Genomic DNA, 24,141 nt, shown 5'->3' with positions numbered 1-24,141 from the left:
AGATGTGACTCAGACAGCTCAATCACTGTCTCCCCAAGACCTCACGACCCTGAGGGCTAAATGGATTCAGCCGTCCCTGATGTTGACAAAATCATTTTTGTTTCTTTCTGGAGTCTTTAGGGTATGGCTGTTGGCACTTTTTCTCTCATTATGAATTAGGAACGTGAAAATACTTGTTGTGCCGTTTGCTTAACCCAGTAACACCTTGCACAATTGAAACAATAATACTTTATTTCGCACTTTTTAAAAATGCACTGTACAATCCCCCACCCACCCCACCCCCCTAAAAAAAAAAGTTTGAATGCTGTAGAAAATTGACAAAAGCATGTCATAATTTATATACTTCTCATATCACCCAAATATTTTGTTGAAAATGGTCAAAGACAACAAGTCAAATGTATAAACTGATATTTTTGCTTGCTCTAGGAAAAATATAACTTCCCCTTTGAAGTTAATGCCAGGTGGTACAGGGGTATGAGAACATTCAGAGAGTTATGCAATCCAAAATAACACCTAGTGGTATATTTTACGTCTCATTGGGTGACTTTGGAATAGTAAACTTATAATCAAGAGATTCAGAGAACCTGACATGGCCAAGGCCAAAAAAAAAAAAAAAACACCCACAGAACTGGAGGCTGTTAATGTGGCCCTTGGGCAGCTTTGTATTGAAAAAACAAACATGGCTCTGTAGTGGTAACCACTGCATAGGCTCAAAATCACTTCAAAATCCACCATCTGCAAATATAGTTGTTGACTGGAGTCTCAAGTGAAGATCAAAACTGGACCATCCACAGAGAAAACCAGGAAAATTGCTTTTACTCCCGTAACTGGGGTGCTTAATTTACCCCAACACCCCGAACTACAGCTCCCTAAATAGCCATTGAATCAGTTCATATTCATAAAATCGTTTAATCAATTTTCACAAACATGTTGATGAAAAAAAATAGCCATATTCAGTTATATCCAGCAGCTGAATTATTATTTACCAGTTTATTTCAATCATCTTAAACTATTTTTGCCTTTAATGTAAGATTCATTCATAAACATTGAGACTTTTTAAGTGAAGCAGGATCATCATGTGTTTCAACTTTGCTTTTATCTTCATTTTCTATGCATTTTCACTGTGAATAAGCAGCTAATGACAGACAGTGTTCCCACGGGAGAGCAGATCAGCACCATGGACAGGGACTGAAGGCCTCCATCACGCCCTGACTGGCTTCAGTTTTACAGGAAATCTGCATCAGTGCCGGAAGACCATAGAAATAATTGAGGCAGCATGCTTCATATGACCTTCATAGTATGGTAGCTGCATGCCATGAATCAAGCTTGGCTGTAGAGCAGCTCTGTTAACCCTTTACAGCCTCAAGCATCCAAAGGCTCCTTCTAAACTCTCGTGTCCTCCCACCTCTCGCGATGATAGAGGGAGCAGCTGGGTTGGTAGTAATGCGTCAGCTGACTCAGAGGAGGGGGCGGGGCAGTGTGTGTAATATAAATGTATTAATAATTAAATAAACAGGTGGATGTAAATCCATCGAGGACACCACCATCATCCGACCCGGGTTGGAGCTAAAATTGCCGGGGCTTACAGCTGAGAGAGAAGCGCAGAGAGAAGGCGTCCAGCTGGGGAGGAGGAGGAGGAGGAGGAAGAACCGCTGCACTGGATGGTGGGGGATGATGTTCCCCTGCACGCCCCGCTGATACACAGGGACCGACCGTCGCCCTGCTGCTGGTGCTGAGGATTATCCGAGAGGCAGGAGGAAGGAAGACAGAGAGGGGGGAGGCAGCAGCGAGCATCATCCGGGGGGGACCGATTTGTCAGTGAGGCTGGCCGACAAATAACCTGAAACAGTAAGAAACTGAAATAACAGGAGCGGAACTTAAGCCGGGGAGGATTTTTCAGAAATAGAAATAGATTATTGACTTCATTTTTCAAAGGATACTGCTCCTTTGGTGGGAAAGTCAGTTTATGATTGTTCCAGAAACGCATGCTCATCCAACACTGAGTGGGAATCGGCCAGTCCCAGTATTGTTATGCAACTAAATCCAATTGTATAGAAAGTGTTCTTCTATCTGCTTTTCCGTGGTGCACTCAACTGCAGCTGGGATTACTGAATCCGGTCCTGTATCTCGGTGTCGGGGGGTTAGGCACATATCGGACGCTTCCTAGTCGAAGGTGAGCTCCACGGAGAGAAGATGTCGGGTCAGACGCTGACAGACCGCATCGCCGCGGCGCAGTACAGCCTGACGGGATCCGACGTGTCCCGAGCTGTGTGTAAAGCCACCACACATGAACAGACGCCTCCAAAGAAAAAGCACATGGAATGTAAGTACTATATATACCATCTAACCTTATTTCCATCTCTCTCCTACATCCTACTGAGTATGTCCTTCGACCCTCCATCCATCACGCTCCTCATGCACAACTAGGCCACAGCCATGATGGTTCCCACCCCCCATCCATTCCTCCAATGCGCGTGGAGTGGAGTGGCTCCTCAGCCACAGTATTTGCTCACGTCTGCTCAAACATGCATCATGCTTGAAGCATCCTCTAACTAATGAATTTACACTGTAATTGAATAAGTCAAACCAATCACTGAATTACAGCAGGGCTGTTAATTCACTGAGAGACACGGGGAGCAGCACTGTACAGTCAGAGTATGACCATAAGCATCAAAACCAAATAAACCACAGTGACTGGAGACTATCTGTCTGTCCCATGATGCTTCAGTGCTGGTAGATACATAATTAAAAAGGTTAAAAGAGGTATTGTGGCTGCTGAAGACAGGCTGTGTGCCCTTTGATAGTGCACAGAGCTGGTTGGCACTGTCAGCACAGAGTCTCTGAATTTTTGATTGGTGCAATTTGTTAATTTGTCAGCATATTGCTTGGTACACAGACGGGAGGACAGATATGGTGCCAAATCCATCTCAAATACTTAAACAGACCATCACAAATCCTGTACAGAAGGGTGTAGAAACCAAGAAAGGGCCCTGCAGTATCTGTCAATTGCTCCACATCTGTGTTTTCACTGTTTTTGTGTATCAAGATGCACTTCTGTGCTTTTATATTCTCCTTCGTAAACCAACCTGATCACAGTTCCTACTATTTACTTCTTGTTGGATATAAACCAGTCCAAGGACCTTTGATTAAGTACAAAACACAATTAAAATGAAAGTTCTGGCTTTTTAATTTGACACCAGACTTCATTCTTCCAGTATTAGCATAAGCAAGGCCTTGTAATGCAATTTTGTCATAGAGAGTAAACTAATTTACAAAGACACAAGACCCAACAATGAGAAATAAAGAAACAATATGTCAAGAGAGATAAAAACTTCCTTCTACCTCTCATTCATCACTGTATAAAGTAAAAAACAAGATGAAAAAAGTTAGTTTAGCCCAACAGATGAGCACTAACACTTTGATGTGAAGACAAGCATGTAATAGATGGCAAAGAGGTCTCTGGATTTGGATCATGTCTGAAAAAAAATGCTGCTGTAATCAGTAGGTCAAAGGGTCAAAGTGGAAAAGGAAACCTGGCAGTGGAAGGTTTCGGTAGAGAAACTCTCAGCTCCAGGCTCTGTGCCCCTGTGATACATGATGACAGGTGTTGTGAACTCATAGGTATTACAGATTATTGCACCTGAGGAGTCTCTGGCAGTGACTTCAGTATATAATCTAAAGAAATATAGCAGCAGGTTCCAGTTGGCAAAGCCGCACCAAGTGGAAGAAATCAATCCGCCTGTCTGTTTGTGTTTAGACCAAGAAATGAAACTGAAAGATTTAACTGCTGTAAATCATAACAAAGTGGAAAGATCGCCCACTTGCCAAAGTTTGACTCAGCACTTTGTTGTTGTGGTGCGAGAGAGGGGGAGGACGTTATATGCTTTGAAATGCTTCCTCATTGTTCATTAGTAATGATAACTATTAAATAAGAAAGTGTTTGCAATAAGGTATAAAATTTCACCGCACAACTTTGTAGATCTAAAACACAAGTTTCTTCCAGTTGCTGGTTCAGCTGGCTACTGTTCCTACCATTACTGCGGTTGCCAAATGTTGCCCAGTATTTGCCCAATGTGGATTCATGTTGAGTTTCTGTTGGCCAAACTCTGCTCTGAGTTGTGTCCTACAATATTTTTCTTGAGATGAATTATTCCAAAACAAACAAACAAATAAATAAATGAATTAATGGAATGTGGATTCATCAATTGATAGCTCAAGCTGGCATATGTTAGCTAAAAGTTAGCCTTAGCTGTTGGCTAAAGTTTGCATATATTTTAAAGACAGTAGTTTCTTTATTAAGTCAGTTTGTTGACTTTTTCTTGATATTTTTTTCATCAGACAGTAAACCACCATGGATCAACATGATGTTTTTAATTGAGCTACTTTTTTTTGAGAAATAAAGCAAATTCATGGAACCTTTGTCCACTTTTACAATCTTCTAAAACATTTAGTAATCAGTTGAAAAACTTTAAGTTAAAAATAAAAGGCCATTGTTGGATTTCTTCTATGAAAATCATTCATTCTGAGAGAAGTTGTTTGCTTTGGGTACCTGAGAGGTGCAGTGTGTTGTTTTAGTGACATTTCACAGAGCAGACTTTGAAGAAACAGAATGAAAAATTGCAAGTGTTTTTAAATCAGTGTGTGTACTCTCCTGGATAAATATGACCTGAGAATGAGCGCTTAATATGTGAACAGGAGCAGGTCTTCTTCCATGCAGGCTGCCATTCTTCACTACCATGTTTCCACTGTAACCGAATGGAAAAAAACAACTTAGATACCACTTTTTGTCTTAAGTGGTTAGCTGTTTAAATTGCACCAATGAGAAGACAAAGAAGAGCAGCTGTATTGAGAGATATTTTTGTTGCTAAAAACTTGGCAAATGAGGATTGAGGGATCACACTTATGATGCACCACAAGAGCTTTTTGTCCTCACAGGCCATCATCACTTCACAGACTGGAGGGAGGAACAAATGAGTGTTTCAGTCTCGAATGTCAACTCTAAATATCACTAAATATCTACACACTGTACTGCACTTTGACTGAGCGGCTGCATAAGTTAAAGACTTGCTGAAATATGTGAAAGGTGATTGTGTAAGTCACACCAGAGAGCTGCTCCAGGGATGTTGTCTGATATTATAACCAATTTTCTTTATAGTTGACATTTAGCCGGTGTGCTGTTTGGCTAACTAAATGTTAAACTAATTCCCCTCTCACATCAGGAAAATCTGCTGCTTCAGAGCTCAATATAAAACTGTTTAAGTGTTAAGAGGTGAGAAGGACCGTGGCAAGAAGTAGGAGGGGGTCTTAGTCTTAGTCTCATTTTCAGCTTATTACATGGCTTCTTGCTTAGTTAACCAATTATTTCATGTCACATATTGGTTTTATTGACTTCTGTGACGTACATTGTATTGATTTACAAACTAAAACTAAAACAAGTTTATGATAGTGTGTTTGTTGAGCGTGCTGTTTGAATCTTTGGCCGATGACTCCCTGTGAAATCATCAGCATAAAGTCAGAAGCCTTTTGTGAATGGACTTGCGTTTCATTTTAGAGTCTTTGTTTTTTTCACATTTTTAAAGGTCTCATATTGTGCAAAAATCACTTTGTTAAGTCATTCAGTGAAATTTGTGGGTCTTTGGCTTTCCTCCCAGCCCACAAAATGTGATATTTAATGGCAAAACCTGCACTTAGTAGTGCTTGTGAACGTAAAATCCTGACCTAAAACGAGCTGTTTGGAATTTTGGGATTTGCCAATGTCAGCGATTCTCTTCTTTGACCAATCAGGAGCAAGTCTGACCTGTTTGGTCCACTGCAGCAGATACCCCCGAACCAACTCCCCGCCCACTCCTCTCCCCGCTGCTGCTCCAGAAGTCATCACTGCTCTGTTTTTGGCTGTAAACAGCCACATAGTTCCATGCTCAAGCTTCCCATCTCAGAAGAAGACAAGACTAAGTGGCTAGAGTTCATTTATCAGGAAATGTTCCAGCTACACTCAGTAAAACTGTGCATGTGTGTGCTAGTCACTTCACGACCGACTGCTTTTCCAACTTTGGACAGTACAACAGAGGGCTAGCGAATAGACTGGTCCTAAGTCCAGGCGCATTACCAACCATCCCCCAACAAACCTCGGACCCTGGAAATGTGAGTATTTTAAATGCTGTGTGCTGTGGAGCAGATGTAAGAGCTTTTCCTCAGTGTCCCCCCTGTCTCTGTGTTAGCTTCAGGATGCTAACTTTAGCTGCAGTTAGCCTGTTGTTTTAGTGTGTGATGTTACGGTAAACGAGCTTTGCTGTTTTCTAAACATTGTGCACTCAGAGCTCGTGGCGCCGCTCTCAGTGACGTGGAAGAGCGGGGCTGTATCAGTGGTGGCTCATTTACATATGACAGCCACGCCCACTAAATCAGAGCGTTCTGAACAGAGGGGCTATTAGAGCCTGGAAACAATGCTGCTGTGCTCAATTTATTGGCTTTTTGGACCAAAACATGTTCTTCCCATTCATGAAGACATCAATGATCCATATTAAACGTCAGAAAAGGAGCAGAATATGGGTCCTTTAATGTCAGCGTAATGGATCGGTCGAGATGATAGAAATTAATCTTTTTATTTTCTTTACCTGTTCTGCTCTTATTGAGTTTCTCTGATGAGTTCAGACATCTATTGGATAAAATAGTTGTTAGTTGTGATCAGGTTTTAGGAGCCCAGGCCAGTCTTGAAGCTATACGCAGATAAATGAATGAACCTCTTATGTTTGAACCTGTTGTAGTCTGTTGCTCATCTGATTCATTTTCATCCACATTAAGCGGTGTCAGCTCTTCATGCTGCGACCATTATGAGGCTCTGGGGCGGGGACAGGGGAACAAATGAGAAAACAGAGAGCCTCTAGTCTGGACCACATTATCCCCGTATATCCAGGATCTGTGGCTACATGATACCGAGAGGTGTTGGAGCACTGATGCTGGTTTTATAGAGTGATTTCAAATTTATTTTTGCTAATTTGTGGGCAAACTCTTTGTAGGTTTGTTGGTTTGTACCCCAGCCTCCAGTCCCTACATGAAGTTACTGTAAAGTAGTCAGAGGCTGTTTGGCTGGCGCTTCTTTCAGGCCACAAACTGCTGAATTGCTGTGCAGAAAACTAATAATAATAAAAATAAAAAAGAAACTTTCAGTAATGGTGTAACATTAAATCTAGACCTGCATCCAAAGAAGTTAGCTAAAAACTTGGTGACGTTTGCTCTTTATTTTAAGAGCCTGACAGATGACTGTGATACAAACCGGAAGTCCTTTAAACTCTTTCAGGATTAGAGCTCAGGCAGCAGCACAGATTGCGTGTCGACACACACACAGTCTGAGTGTGTCTTGAGGAAGCAACTTGAAGTCTCACAGCTGAGCGCACTGCATTTATGTGTAAAGTGCATGTACACACCCCCCCCCCCCCCCCACACACACACACACACACACACACACACACACACACACACACACACACACACAGTTTCAGAGCTATTACACAAGCATTTAGTCAAACAAAGAGCTGGAGTGCGTACCCCAGTCCTTTTTTTGGATAATAGCAGGGTGGTGCAGAGGAGGAGGTGCAGCTGTGCATCAGCTGTATGAAACATGAAGCTGCAGAGGCATTAGGATGATGACTATGAGCAAATACAGTTATTACTACACCTAGCTAAATGTTATGCTAACAACAGCCTCTTATTCTTGTTTTTTTCTTTGTTATAATCAGTGTTGATATTAAACATTCCTCCATAGGGCTTGATACCTGAGAAGGTAATGTTTTCATGTGGATCCCCTTTTGGTCTTTATAATGTATCGGCATAAAGATGTGTTTTTGTAACCAGTTGTTTAACTTGTACACAGTGAATTTATTTTAGAAGGAGAAGGATGGTGGAGGGTAGGGATCCAGGATCAGATGTGTGAGAGAAAGCTCTGAGGTAAGGAGCGTGCAGAGAGTGTGAGGCTTGAGGTGGAGGCTGGTGAGTGATCTGGTGTGAGAGTGTGGCAGAGAAAGGGCGGTTGCACTGGAGGCTCGTGGTGGCTCACAGGAGGAATATTCTGGCACTGGAACAGTTAAGTGAGCCTTAACAGACAAAAAATAAACGTGTTATAAAACGATAACTAAAAGTCCAAATGTAGCAATCCCCACAGAAGACACGCATTCAAATTTTTGAGTAAAAGCTGCAGACAAGCAGTCCCGCCGCCAGGGGTCTTGATATGTGAACCAATGAAGGGCTGGCAGCACTAATAGGCAAAGAGAGAAGAGATTTTATAGTTTACAGTTTTATTTTGCAGATGCTTTTGTCCAAAGTGACTTACAACACAAGCAATGATTTAGACAGAGGGAAAACCTAGCTAGTGCGACAACAGTGCGACAACAGTGCGACAACAGTGCGACAACAGTGCGACAACAGTGCTACAAGTTTTTCGGCTGCAGGTGCTGCCATTAAGTGTAGGTTTGTTATTATTATTATTATTATTATTATTTATTTTTTTATTTTATTTATTTTTTATTTATTTTATTTTATATTATTTATTTATTTATTTATTTATTTTTTTGGCGGGGGGGCGTAATCACAAGCCAACAAACCACAATTAATTGCTGCAACAGTATACTTTAAACTTCAACAGTAGTAGTAGTAGTGCTGAAAAATCATAAGAGCTGAGTCTTAGACCTACTGACTCATTCTACCCCTGAGGACAAAGAGGAGAAGGGTCAGCTTAAGTGCACATGTGCTCCCTGAACAGTTGAGTTTTCAGACATCTCTTAAAAGTAGAAAGTGACTCTGCGGATTGTATAGAGTTAGGTAATTCATTCAACCATTTAGGCACAACAGAGGAGAAGAGTCTGGCTAGTGATTTGGAGCTGCGCTAGGCTGTGAGCGCCTGGCATCTTTTATGAGCAGAGTGTAGTGGGCGAGAGGGAGTGTAGACCTGGATGAGGGATCCCAGCTCTTAAAGCTCTTGTGAGGATTTTCCAGCTAGTTATGGAACAGTCTGAAAGTAATATTACTGCCTCTACATCACCTGCAGAGGCAAAGAAAAACAATACTCCAACAATAAAGCTGACTGTTTGACTGCTTAACGCTTAAAAGCCACAGAATGAGATTTACATATGTACAAGACAAGCTCAGTGAAGAGGTTAAATGTTTCATTTTGTCCTCTGGTGCTCCTCACTGTAGCTCTAAACCATTTCAAATGGTTACGATTAAGATTATGCATTTGTTGTCAACTTACATCTTGAAAAGATGCAAACATAGATCTTGTAAAAAGACGTGAATTGAACAAATCTTTGTTTGAAATCAAAGTATTTTAACTGCAACACCCACCCCCAGGAGGTGCAGGACACATTTATGTATAAATTTATGGTTATTTTACCAAAACTTATACTGTTGTTATGGTGCTGGTCATTAATCCGTAACAGGATATTTTAACAGATGATTTGAAATTTGTTTTTTCCAGAAGAATCATTTGTATTTGGAATTGGAGAATCTGGTTTTTGAGGATCCTGGTGCAGTCGTGTGACCATCTGGCATGCTGGCAGGCACTCGGCTCAGGGGTTCAAAACTGGAGCGAGGAACGGCACACGCCAGCCGTGTTCACTGTGACTGAATCAGAAGAGTGAGTGATGAGTGGGATGAGAGTCAGACAGCTCTGTTGGAAATATACATTTTTGACTGAAAGGGATCTCTGAACAAAGACGTCATCTTCTAGTAACAGAAGAGAGGAAATTATGTCGTACATTTCTGCCTCTGAACCTGTCTACAGGCACACATCCATCAGGGCCTTGTTTAGTAAACTGTAAAGGTTCTGTTTATTAAGAGTGATTGGATGAGGTGGATTACACGACATCTGGCATATGCATCAGTTAAACTGTTAAATTAAAGCCTGGGGCTTTCTTCGTCCACTGCTGCTGTTTGACAACAGAGAAACACTGGGCTGCTTGATTTGTTACCTGAATCAGACCACTGATTACTTTTGTCCAAAGACCCATTTTGTTATTGCTGCTAACACCGAGCACTTGAATGAGCAGCAAGCACTCATTGTTCTTAAATAAGAGGGCTCCTGAATACAGAATCCTCCTAGTTTGGTCTGGACCACAGTGAGCTCCTTCTTAGTCTGGATCTTAGAGTTTTAAGCGTGCATCAGAGGGTGTGCAGGGTGTGTGCAGCTCAGAGAGAGCTGACCGGAGGACTCGTGTAACAGGGTCTGAATGTCTGCCAAATGAAGATGGCTCAGTTTCCAGAGACAGACCCCCCCTCACTCCTGATTCCTCTAATAGCCTCCATCTTTATCTGCTGCCGCTCATGTTGCCCTAACCTCTTAATGCTCTTGCTGTTGCAGCTTTATGGCTTCATGGTAATGACTTTAAAATGTATGACATCATTTCCCCTCTGCATTCTTCAACTACGCATCACTTAAACTTAAAGATACTCATTCTACCGACCTCGTTCCTTACTGAGCATCAGAGCCGAGTCTGTTTCAAGAAACAGTTATTATCAGCTCTGCTGCTGCTCCACCCGTCACTCCAATTAACAGGTTTTTTAAAACAGTGACGCAATGACACTGCTCAGAGCTAATGCAGGATATGCGACCCCACTGACATTGTGGCTATGTGTGTGTGTGTGTGTGTGTGTGTGTGTGTGTGTGTGTGTGTGTGTGTGTGTGTGTGTGTGTGTGTGTGTGTGTGTGTGTGTGTGTGTGTGTGTGTTTGGCGAAGCGAGGGTGGAGAAGGCAGGAGGATAAGCCGTGAGAAACATAAACAGCTTGCTGCGTTGCCTTTGGCTGCTAAGGTGCTGTTACCACAACATGAGTCACCATCAATGTGTTACCACATCTGAGAGGCTGACTGCCGCCCTGATACAGGGGGTGAGGAGGTGAGGATGAAGGGTGGGAGCTGTATGATAGTCTGTAAAGTATCATGCATGACATTATAACTGTATTACTAGCTATGCAAGTGTGTAATGGATCAATTTATCTACTTTAATATATATTGTTAAATTACTTCAACACCTTATAAGGATAAAAGACTTATGAGGGGATTTACCCAGATGATACCTGAATCTGGAGGTCTTTGTAAATAATTTAGTCTTTTATGGTTACTAAAATGTTTTAAGTGACACAAACTTCAGTTCCAGCTTAAGACATTAACCTCCTCTTATTGAGGCAGGGTTAGGTACAGTCCACCAGCCTGCTAGCTAACATAAGATTTGATACACTGTATTGATGCAATATTGATAAGCAGAGCTCAGAGCTGTGTGATAGATACAACAATGAGTGAGTGTGCTGAGGGTTAAACCACCATAAAATCAACACTGTCAAAACTCTGAATTCTGAGTGACATGTCAGTGTGCAGAGGGAAAACTCTTTTCAGAAAGACTCAAAACCTCAAAAGAGAGGGTGTTTTTGGTGAAGAGAGAACATCTATTGGTAAGTTTCTATACATTAAAAGTTTTGTTATGGAGGAGAGAAGAGGACTCAGATATTCAACCAAAGAGAAAGCGACGGTTATTAACAACAAGTATAACATAACATTATATAATACTGTGGCTCACATTATTGTTTTATGATAACTAATGCATTAATGTCTCTTCACTCTTCACTATTGTCTGATGTGGACTCCCCCATATCTCGTCTCACTTAACAAAATAACAATAATATTTGTAGTAAGTTCAGAATTTGTGGTGGACTGATTTAGTTTTTTCGTTTGGGAATGCTGATAACTAGAAATCAGGACAGTCGATGGCTGATACATACAGCTGAAATCATTTTTTCAAACCTCTTTATTGCATTTGGTAGCAGAAAAAGTGATAGAATTAATTGTTTTATGCACATGACAATCTAATGTACATGGTTATGTTTGCCAGTAACATGCTTTACAAGAATCTTTGATCACTTCATGGGTGAAGATCCAAAATAATACATTGAAGTTTACTTGAGGATTTAAAACAAAGAACACTGATATGTACTGTATTTCAGGACAGTTTTAAATTGCATTCTGTGCAAAATGACATATTGTTTTATAGAACACTAGTTTAATTAGGATGGACAGATTGTCATCCTTGGGTAGACTAAAGAATACAGAATAACAAAACAGACACAATGGGAAGTGTCAGTACCGTGAAAGCAGCCACACCAACAAGACTGCCTGCAGTGTGAATGAGGGGTTAAGTGGTAGGATTGGACACATCACAACCTCTGAAGGGGCTGCGCTCCACTTAAGGTCTGAATGTAAAGGAGCCTGAAACAGCTAACATCTGCATAGACAGTTGTTTACTGACTCACATAAAGTTTGAAAGCCAGTCTACTCAAGGGTAGGGTCAACAAGAATTTGTGTTACTTGTTAGTTAACACAAATCGAACTGGGCTCCTCCTCCTTGGCTCAGTACCAGCAGCAGCACACACCCACAGCCTCCAACCATGACCATGTGAACATATTTACTAGCCCAGCAACCACCTGCAACATCACTTTTCTATGTAGGAGAGGGACGAGAGCCCTGCACCTCACTTGGCATGTTAGCACAAGCTAATCAATGGTTTTTGTCACATACTTGCTCTGCACAAAGCCAACTCACGTCACTCTTCATCCCAAGCTGCTCTCCGAGTGCTCGAAAGCAAGTGAAACTGAGCCAAACTTCCCCCTAATTAAGTAAAAAGCTTTGTCTGTTTGTAGTTTCATTTCACTTTAGTTGTGTTTTTTTTTTTAATCCCTGCTACATCCACTATCATAGCCGCTCGGGTTAGCTTCTTCCACGGGCTAATCAACATGCCGAGTCACTTGTGCACTTGGCATGCTGTGATTGGCTGAGGTAACCACGCATACCTCTGCACAGAAATGTCCCAATACAACCAAAACACCAACATACAGGAAGAGGAGGGGATTGAGGCAGACACAGACACTGACACACATGTATAGAGGCCCAGATTACTCCAGTAAAAGTTGACATTTATATATTTGTACCATTTATAACAGTTTGAGATTGGTAGATGATGGGAAAGCATTACTTATTTATAATTTAGGTTGAATATCTGCTAACTGTAGCCCATGACACCATCAGTGAAGCTTCATTACCACCTGACATGAAGCATTGTAGCTGTTACAGTATATCCCATGCCAGTAATTAGCATTTAGATTATACTTTACCTCAGGTGTTAACCAGCCACATATGTGTGAGAAAGATTTCATGTCTCCTGGCAACTGGACGTGTCGTGTCCACAGGCTGTCAGTCTGAAAAATAACAAATCAGAAAAGCTTCTGCAGGATTCAGACAGCCTGTCCTCCTTCTTGGCATGAACAAAATGTGGAAGATAAAATGTGCATTTTCCAAACTGTGGCAGAGAAAAGCACCTTCACTTACTGCCCAGACAGTGTTAGTGAGGTGTGGACACTGAGACAGCTTTTTTTTTTAACCCTGCGGCAGCAGCAAATGCTGTAAGCTGACAGCCATGAGAGATCCTTTACATCCCAGTATGATCCTTCAGAGTTTTGGCTGTAACTGTAGAGAGGCATCAATAAGAGGCTCCATGTGTCTGCTGTGGAGTTATTGGTCAATTCTCTAAATATTCGTAACATGCCTGAAACCACACTGGAGAAAAAAAGCGTTTGAGATATGAGTCATAGTTTGTTGCACGCTTCTGTCCTCGATGCATCCCCCAGTCTCTGTTCCTCATGCATTTCCTTCTTCGGCCTCTCCCACTCAGTCATTTCACCACAACTCCCACTCTGTTTCTCATCTTCCTCACCACTCCGTAATGATTCTGTGCAGTGACTGTCTAATAGCAAGTGCTCAGGGGGATGTGAGGGCCCCGTGTGTGCTGCAGAGCTGATCTCACAGCGGGTGTTCTTGAAAGCCTTAGATTGCCTCTATAATGTCAAGCACTGTGTGGGTCGTGGACTTTCCTGCCAACAGTGTGTGTCCAGATTAACGAGCTGAGACCAGGATCGCCCGTACAGCAGCTATCAGACTGTAATCTACTCTCAATTCAAGCAGCCCGCTCATGTTGATTTGTTTCTGCTGTACCCCCAACCTCTGCATGCTGCTGGGTCCTTTCTGATCTCCTCTAGAGGATGAACCACCCTTGAGCCTGCTGGTCAAGGATAAAAACATTAATATCAAAGAAGAGCAGTACCAGGGAAGGATTTATTGGACATCGATTAACATTTCATGCTCAGCTGCTTTAGACCTCATCATATCTGAATGGAGCTATACGTCCTGTGCTGGTGAGATGCAGCAGACTCTCCAGCAGCTCAGAAATTTAAGGGCCATGTTTGTACCCAGGCTGCACATCAATAATACAGGAAGGCTTGGGTTTCCCGCTGTTTTATTACCCTTCTGACAGCAGAGTTTTGCTCCAGGAGCTAGTTTCCAATAAAATATTGTCACAGAAAAGTGTCCCCCCGCTGACTTACACCAGATGTAAAGGTACCCTGTAAGAAAACAGTTTTGTACACGTTGAAGAGGTGTTGAAAGCTGCGGTAGCCTCTCCGGTTGCTGCTCAGTATTCATAGATAGTCTTGGGAAGAGTTTCTCTTTATTCAGCTTTGTTTGACACAGCATACGTGATATTGTACAAAAGAGAGGCTTTAGATGCAAGTCTCCGACGAAATCTATTAATCTTAGTGGCTTATAGCCAGCGTTAAATGGTGCAGTGTTACAGTTTGGAGCAAATTAGCCATGTGCAACAGGGAACACTGTGAAATCTGCTTGTTTCCAGTCTGTATGGCACATTTACTTCAATATGGCTTATATTTAAAGAGTTAGTCTCAGGAGAGTATCTTACTTTCAGAGTGAAAAAAAATTTGAATATGTGTTTTTTTTTTTAAGTAATGCTTTCTAAACATAACCTAACTAAACGTGTTGTTGAGTCAGTGCTCTGGTGGGTGGAGAGCTCTTAACCGATCATGCTAACGTCACTTGCAGATAACAATTTTGGCTTTATTTTCTCTCCCTACACTTGTGTTTCTCTGGAGTTTTTTTTTTATTATTGGATTAATCCAGGAAAAACTAATGTTGATAAATCTCTTTTTGTGGGGAGTGTTGATCTTGGCCTTGTGCAAAGATTAAAGAACCAAGAGACAGCTTTGCTGTGCAACCAAGATGTGATCAGTAAACCAATGTTGATAGTTTTCAAGATTTGTGGGGGTTTTGGCATCAAATTGTGTATTTTGGGTTTTCTCATAAGTTTAGTGCCCTGTGTCTAAAAAGGGCTCAAACTTATCTTCACAGCTGTGGTCACAGTAACTATTTCTTATGGTGCTGATTTGATGTTTTTGAAGGAGGTAGATAACTGCAGAGCCTGAAAAGCTGAAAAGCTCTGCAGCACCAGCGGGGAAATTGTCATATTAATTTAATGCTAACTCATGCAAACACCAGACACCCCAAGGAAGATGTCAGGTCACCTTTTATCAATATTCAGTAGCTCTGACTTACAGTTGAAGGAGTATGGTTGATTTCTTTTGATCATTTAAAGGAAGTGTTTGTGGGTTATGTAATAGCACTGGGCTGATCATTGGCTTATATGTTGTCCAGTAAACATGTGATTACAACCCTTCTTTCTACAATAGATATGTTAATTTCTACAACCATTGAAGACTCATGTATTATGAAGACAAAGGTGTTTATCTTTCAAAGCATGCTGTGGCTTTTTTAGTGTTACAACACCAACAACTATAGAGTGCATAAAATATAGACGTAGTCTGCGCTACCTCACCCATCTTTTCCTGATGCAGAGTAGTGAAGCCAATCGTTGGCGCAGGCTATATTGGATATAATGTGGGCTTTGAGCTCCTTTTCTAACAGCTATAGGGCGCATGTCAGTCACGTGAGCTGAGCTGTACCTCTGATTAGACAAACTTGCAGAAAACAAACAGCTTAATATAATGAATAATAATATCTTAACCAATTAGTTAGAAAACAAATTGCCCCCCATTCAGTGTGTGCCAATAATGCAATTAGCATTACACACCTAAGCCTTTTTTAAACATGTTTTTGGATGCTGTAAAAGTTGGTGTTTTTTGTCTTGGTGTGTATCGTTTTTGGTCTTTCTGCTGCCAGCCTAAAGCGGATTCTTGATGAACAGCAACATTTAGCAATTCCACATAGGCTTTGTATTTCTAAACCAGATATTGCCCCTTGATAATAATAAATTGCTGCCAATGCAAATATTGTAAATCATTTTTAGACAACACAGCTACCGTTTAAAAAATGACACTACAAAAAAATTATGCAAGTTACTAGAGATTAGAGGTGGCCATTCAATGTAGATGCATCTAACATCAGCAAGTTTTACTGCGAGGAGGGATGGGTACTGAATAGGTATTTGATACCACTTTTTTTCAGGTGGCTCTCTAAAGCACAAAGGCACATCCGTTTAACCCAGACACTTGCTACAAGGGAAGCCAGGTCTGGGTAGGGATGGGTATTGAATTAGGCACTATTTTACTAGGTACCGACCAAATTCTGTCTGTAGTACAGAGTATCAATTCATGTAAAATCAAATGGTACCTGAACATATCCTTGTGACTGTAAGGGAGTGGAAGAGTAGGCGATATTCCATGTTGGAAATGAACAAAGTATTTTTAAGTTTAATATTGAGAAATAAATGTTTTAAACTGGAAAAAACATTGAGTTTTATTGGTGAACAAATTACTATTTATTACCACATAAACACACACAATAGTATTGAAATTGGTAAGTACTGATTCCGATTGCCAGATACCTGGTACTGTATCATTTTAAATGTGAAGATACCCAACCCTAACTGCAAGTTGTCATAGGAAGTGCTTGATTATCTACTTTGAAGGACAGCGAAGAAACTGTGAAGTTACCAAGCAGTAAATTACAAACTGTAACTTTAAACTTTGCACATAATACAAACCTTTAATTTTCTGTATAGATGGACACTTATTAACTGTCTGTGCTGTATTCAGATCAAGTTATTATTAATTACCATGTTCCTCGACTAGCTGGAAAGCTAATCATGTGAGAGCTGCATGTTATCATGGCAGTCTTGCTGTGTTATACACAAACATTCATGCTTAATGAATGTGAATAAAAGCGTATTAAGAGATGCAATTAGCCTGTAATGAAATATAACTGTTGATTAAGTAATGTGACCTGCACTGTAGAATAAAGTTATGTAACACTGCACTTAATTACAATGCGGCAAATAGATCTTCTCTCCTCCATCATGTGAAATATGATCAGGCTGTTGTTGTTATTGTAAAGCCAAAGGCTTGAAATCTAGCTAGGTGTTTTGATATTATGATAGCCTGATCAGATTCTTTCATCAGTGGCTGTATAACATCTTTACCATAACTTAATATGCAGCTGTCACCATCAGCAAGCAGCAGCAGACTCTGCCACTGCAGTAAAGGCAGCAGTGAAAAATAGTAACACATAAGACGCCTGCTGGATTTGATATCTCTGCTTATTGTATCTTCACATGTGAATATAATTTTAGCTTCCTATATAGATGATGCATCACCCTTAGAAACAGGTTCAAAACAACCCAAGAATAACAACACTGTGCATCCCTGAGACATTCTGATAGATTTTTTGAGTCAAAGTAATCACATCTATTAGACTGAGTGGCCTTTCTCATGATTGGATTGCATTAAAGTTAACTCACTTGGACTAAATGAGAAATAAACTTAAGAAGATTAGGCTACAGTTGATGCTTTAACAAAACAAAGAATGAAACATAAAAGTTCATCCCAAGAGATTAAAAGGTTACATCAAAAGTTCAGCATCAATGAATTATTTATGTCTGCCGTTACTTTGCACCTCCCACCTCCTCTTCTTCCTGAGCCCTGAGCAGACCTACTGTATCACCCACACACAGATTTCTCTCCGTCAGAAAAGGAGCCCAAACAATCCAGGAAAGAAATTGTGTTGGCTGCATTGTTTGGTTCAGGTTACAGGATAGAAATGTGTCTCTGACTCCTCCCTGCAGGGATACACAAGCTACGAGCTGGGGATTTTCTATTGAGACAGCGAGGACATAAAGCCTCATGGGGGATGAGCAGCTTATGAGGGACAAAGGGACTATGGAGGAAAAATAAATGCACACAGGAGAAGATGTAATGTGGTGATAGTGAGGAGTAGGTATGTTTTTAATGAGAGCTTTAGGGAAAGAAGTACTGATCTGTCACCACAGATGGAAAAGCAAATCTGTGGACTGGAAGGAAATATTTATATCATGTTTGTTTGGATCTTTGCTGAATGATTTGTAAAGAAGCAGGAGGTCATGTAGACAAACTAATGTCTGTTTACTCCTGGATGACAGACAGATATCACAATAAACCAACCTGTAGAAAGAGAGCTTTCTTTCTTTTGTTTCATAAACAGCTGATACCTGATAGTTTCCACTCCTGTGAAAGTCTGAGCAGTGAGTGTTGATGTGTTCATAGACATAAAACAGTGTTTTGACAGAAAAACAAAGAAAAGAGGCAGTTAGTGTGAGCAGAGAGATGCTAACATGACTCAGCGGGTAAAAAAAAAGTAAGAACACATATCTGCACCTCAACATAGAGATGGTGAAGTGATGAAAATGCTGCTTTTCTTTGAACCACAGTTATTTTGTACCATGTCTTAGACAAAGCCTCCAATAGCATAGAGAGCTTTAGCTAGCTTACCCAGCTCAAGCTAGCATTTGACCTTTGGATGCTATCAAGAAATATATTTAAGAGCCATTTAGCTAGCTTGTCCTTATACTTTAAAACTGTGTATGCTTACTGTCACCATGTAGCATATGCACACACTCAGCTGTCAGATTATAGACTTGAAAACATGCTAATAGCTTCATCAGGTAGCATACTTGCTAGCCCCTTAAAAGCTTGGAGATTATGGGTTCAAACCTCACATTAAGAGCTCCTTTATCGGCATACTTCTTGTCTTTCTAACCCCACCTCTGGCTGCAATAAGCTCTCTTTAATGAAAAATGACTTTTTTTTTTTCACCAGCCATACTTTCACACTTTCATTTCCAACAAAGCAGCAGTGACTTGAACAAGACAAATTGACTGTAGCCCTCCTGTGACAGGTTGTTATTCTGTATCCCCTGTCTGCAAAACCTGCTTTCAAAACTGATCAGCACAAGTAAGACATTGATTGAGGCAGGGCATTGAACCAGAATTATTTCCCACCAGAAAGCACCAAAACATTTCTTTCCTGAACCAGTTAATTTCCATCTGTGTCAGTCATAGGATTTCAAATTTGTAGGTGTAACATTAGCATTTTCAAATGTGGTGTTACTTCCCACAACAAACATCACTATTTATTAGGCCTGTGCATTTTATAAGATGCATCAGTTATTAATTTTACGCATTATGTGCCGATATTGATTACATTATGATAACCTAGATAGCACACGACAGCTCATGATCTGTCTTTCTGTCTCTGATCAGAGATAGGAAGGGAGTACATGCTACTTGTTGTAGGCTTTTTTTTTTTTTAGTTAGATTTTGAGTTGGTTTTGTTATGAACGGTGCGGGAAGTTGATTTTTTTTTCTCAGAGTTAGTTTTCCAGGCTTTTTATGACACCCTTCAGAGAGGATAGGACAGTGAGTAGGACAAGAAATAGGGTGAGAAACCCAGGTCGACTGCTTGAGGCCTGTTAGCCTTGTGGGGGTTACCTAAGTGCTAGGCTTTACTGGTGGTGCGTAAATGAATCAGAGTTGCAGATTTTGGGAGGGAAAGAGCTCTAGAGAGTTAAGGCAGCAAAAGTAAAAGGTCTGTCCCCCTAAGGTGTGAAGGCTGTGTGAAGTGTGAAGCTTTCTACATTTTATTAAAAGTTACCAAAATGTGACCTTTTTAAAAGTTTAATGTCCAATTTAAAATCCTCACTTGTGTTATCTTTTTACCACTTTTACTATTTTGTGGTTGCAGCAGGTGGAGCATATCCCAGCTGTCATTTGTAGCAGGGCGGGGAACACCCTGAACACCTCACCAGCCTATCACAAAGCTAACAGAGACAGACAACCACTCACACACTCACACTTGTGAAGATTTTAATGTGACAGATTGTGGATGAGGATGTTTTTGGACTGGGAGAGGAAGCTGAAGAGAAACCAAGCACAGGGGGAACATGCAAACTCCAATTAGCAAGGGGGATTCAACCCAGGAACCTTCTAGGTGTGAGGCAACTAGGGATGGGAATTGATAAGATCTTGTCAACACTGATGCCCTTATCGATTCTGCTTATAGATCTGCTTCTTAATTGATTCACTTATCAATTCCTGTTGTGAATTTTCTTGGTACAAAAAGTAGCTTTACAGGTTTTCTGTGTCAACAACATTTAATTGAGTTTATACTATAAGTGAATAAAATGTAATTGATCCCTGAGTCTGGATATTTCTGGGTATAATTACACAGAAAGGTAAAAATTGCACAAAATCTGACGTTGATGTACTGTGTTGTAATACATTAACAATTCAAATACGCCATCCAGTGTCTCAAAGTGGTTTTAGCAATAGTTTAAGTTGTTTGGAAGCTTTCTGTTGTTATGAAGTCAGCCATGAGCCTTTCAACTGGCTGTTAGCTTTTCACATTTGAAATTCTCTGTATTTTTTTTTACAAAGAGTTGATTTGATATGTTTCTGTGATGAAAATTGAAATTCTATTCTGAAGCGGAAGTTATACTGATGTATGCTAACTGCTAGCATATAAATGCAGTTTCCCATATATTTTAGCATCAAGCTTGGGCTATTTTGTTATTTTGGTAAATAAGGTGATTTATACCGTTTCAAATGTACTGAATATGAATCTACCGAGAGAGAGAGTGATGTCCATTTCTTTACGAAGTCAGTTCTTCAGTAAAACCTCAAGCTGAAAATCCTGAATCAGAGTTTTCTTAGGAAACGTTACCTAACTGCTAAGCTAAGATAGCTGCAGCTGACTAGTCGTCGTAAGGCCCGGTGGCTCCGGCACAATGTAAAGAATTGATTAGAGAATCGTTAAGCACAAAGGCTAACAATATCGAACATTTCTTATCGATTCTCAACAGGAACCAGTTTTCAATTCACATCCTTAAAGGTAACAGTGCTCACCGTTGCACCACTATTTAGCCCAAGTATTGAAATATATGTTTACAAATAAATTGAGGGCTTTTGTGTGTCAGTGTCACACAGATTTAAAGCTATATTTGGGTGTCCTGTGGTCCATGCTTGCTTGCCCTCTGTTGTCCTTAGCCTTTGGGTATTCAACAGAGAAGTAATACCAGAAGCAAAATTTCCCTTACTGCTTCTTTGATCTTGTGAATTTGGCAATTTTACCCTTCATTGTACACAACATACTTTCCCCATGCCATAAAACCGTGTGATTGTGGGAGTTTCTTTCGTTGCATCACAGTAGTTAATCCCAAACTCCACCAGTGGCTGAGTGAGGTGTCACTGAGAAACTAATCTCCAATTGGGAAACAGCTCTGCTATCTGTGAGCAGCAGCAGTCGCAGCAGTATTGTGGGCCATGCCAGCTTTCTCCTCACATGTCACTTCCAGCCTTCACGGTGTCGGGATCTCAATGGCGTCTTCTTTGTATGGCTGCCACACTTCATTGGTACCATGGTACGCTGAGACAGAGTGCATTCTGGGTATTTTTTCCTCCCCTTGTAGGTTGCTTGAGGGTGAGAGGAGCTATAAATAGACGCTGTGCTTTCATGGTCCGTTCATGCTTAGCCCCACAGAGCGTCAGTCGTAGCATGGCTTGGGTACCATGTTGCACTCTTAGCCAAGATGACGCACTCCCTGAATGCACCAATCCTCATGTTTGTGAGTCATCTGTTTTATTTATTCCACTGATGTGTGTGAAACACCAGCACAGAAACACAGTTCGCAGTAGAGAACAGCATTCGATCAGTGTGTTAGAATGAGGGTTATACGAACTTTGTGCCATATCCTTCAGAGATGTTAGGGCTGATATGACTCAAGTGTATCTGGCTTTGGCAGGTTGACCCTATCTGGGCTCTGCAACTGTCACATTTGAAAGAAATTTTTCTGCATCCTTGATGCCACAGTTAAAATGAGAGCCTGTTTCCTAGGAAACCACCTTGGCATGTCCCCGATGGTTCTTCTTGCTATGTTTGTAAAAATCCATTAAAGCAGAAAATATGAGGAGGATAACGCATGTGTCGTGCAGGATTGTGTCGATGCTCTCTGTTCCTGTGGTGCATGCAAAGCTGGCTGTTTGCCCTCAGTTGTACTCACACACAGAAGCTTTTGGTACCACAGAGTAATTAATATGATAAAGGGTGCTTTTGGAAGAATTGGAGTCCTGTCAGTCGTGTGCTGGCTGAGGTAGATGCTGCAGAGCGTCCAGATATCTATAGGGTGACAGCCATCTAACACTGTGTGCGTCAATACAGCACACGAGTCCACAAAGTGATAGTGGAGAATCTCAATCAATACAGCACAGTGATTCCCTGCTGTGGCGGCACTTGAACAGGATAAGCCCAGAATACTCTGGAATTTTCTTTTCATCTCAAGATCCTGATTAGAGCTACAAACTAACAACTGTCTGACCTCAGCCCTCAGCTCACACTGCAAAAAGCTAAAATGGTATCAAGTGTTTTTGTCCTATTTTGGAGCAAGAAAATTTTGCTCAAAAATTTGCTTGAAACTAGAATAATGTCTTAATACAAGAAACTTTTCATGACATTTTTCTGGACTGGTCAGGTGAATGTGGCTGATATTAAGTAAAAAAAAGACATTTTCTACTGACAAAAACACTTGATAAGATTTCCTTTTTTTCCAGTGCAGGCTTACTGCTCCTGAATGAAGAAAGATGTATGTTCTAACGGTTCACAAATAAACAACTGAGCTTTAAAGTATCATTGAAAGTGTAAAAGATGCTTCTGCTTTAATCAATCTTTGGTGGGCGTAAGAAATAGCATGACCAATTACCATGCCATGTAAGCAGATCGGGATACCAAATGTGTCAGCCCCCGGTTGTGCTGATAGTCATACATGTTTCCTCAAGGTGTCAGGAACGCTCATTGCTACTTCCTTTCCTGGACCCAGCACTTCACCCCTGATGAAAACCAGCGTCATGCTTCCTTGCTCTCTCTTTTACTGTTCTTGTGCTGGACTAGCTTGCACCTTTCTTTAGTTTGACTTTTAAATGATCGCACCCCTGTTGCACACTACTGTCACAGACTTTACACACCTAATAATCCATATCATTGTTCTTTTTATCCAAGTTAATTATTAACTAATTTTAGCTTAAGTTAAACCGTGCTTCTATCTTTTGTCACAGCCCATTTCTTTCACTCAACTGAAGACAAGCAGCAACCTCCAATCTAAAAATATGAGACAATGCTGAAGTGCTAAAATCTGCTGTTTCTCAAGTGTCCGCTTGAGGCAACCTCTGGAAGTATCACAGCAGAAATTCACCTTTTTACAGCCTGGTTCAAAAAACGTCTCCTGTCTGAATCACAACTTTCACTTTCAGCACACACTGTACAAGGGTGATTTTTTTTTTCTAACTCAGCAGTTTAGATGACATTAAGATGGCTTATTTACTGACCGGCGCCCTACAGTCGTTAGTGTGGATATTCAAAGCTTGCATCACTTCCATTATGGCTGCTACAGCTGATCTGATTCAAAAATCAGTTTCAGAAATGGACGGGTGTTGTACGGGAGACTATGTCCATTAATTATACAGTCTATGACTCAGCCTTAAGTTTATGGATTAGCTATGTAGAAACTGTGAGCCTAGTAACAAAACAGATCTGTAAACTACAAACATCACACATATTAAGTTGAAAGTCTCTGGGCCAAAAGTTTGGACTACAACAGAGAAAGCTGTCCAGGCTTTGGGAACACAGATGTTAAACCTGCTTTGTCAAAATGTCATCAAATATCTTTCATCATCAGATAATCAAATGAACATGGACACATCAATCATGTTATTGCCTTTTCACTCTGTAAAGAAGTCTCACAGTGTTTTCAGAAGGACCACTACAACCACTGATGAAGTAAGCACAGAGATAACTGAACTCCAGTTACAAGGTAAAGTTATTAATGGAGCACAGTCAATGAAGAACATGTCTAGGCGCTAAGAAGTGAGCGCCAGTGCAATGCTACTCATTTTGCTTTCTAACAGACCTAATCCAAAAGAAATTAAAAACACCTGCAGGA

At 40.8% G+C, this 24,141-nt stretch overlaps 1 protein-coding gene across 1 annotated transcript in view; it reads left to right on the top strand.

Annotated features, from left to right (window-relative positions):
• Positions 1 to 1,482: 1,482 nt before the first annotated feature.
• The window catches only part of snap91a (synaptosome associated protein 91a), a 71,308-nt gene continuing 48,649 nt past the window's right edge, over positions 1,483 to 24,141 (top strand). The window contains exon 1 of the mRNA XM_074682738.1: positions 1,483 to 2,323. Within this exon, the coding sequence (XP_074538839.1) occupies positions 2,194 to 2,323 (130 nt within the window). The 5' untranslated portion in view covers positions 1,483 to 2,193. The remainder of the gene's footprint in view (positions 2,324 to 24,141) is intronic.

This window comes from Halichoeres trimaculatus, unplaced genomic scaffold (assembly GCF_033239565.1).
Source record: "Halichoeres trimaculatus isolate MK-OKI-2021-1 unplaced genomic scaffold, fHalTri1.1 fHalTri1_scaffold_12, whole genome shotgun sequence".
Lineage (NCBI taxonomy): Eukaryota > Metazoa > Chordata > Actinopteri > Labriformes > Labridae > Halichoeres > Halichoeres trimaculatus.
This window is presented reverse-complemented; position numbering and strand designations above follow the sequence as displayed.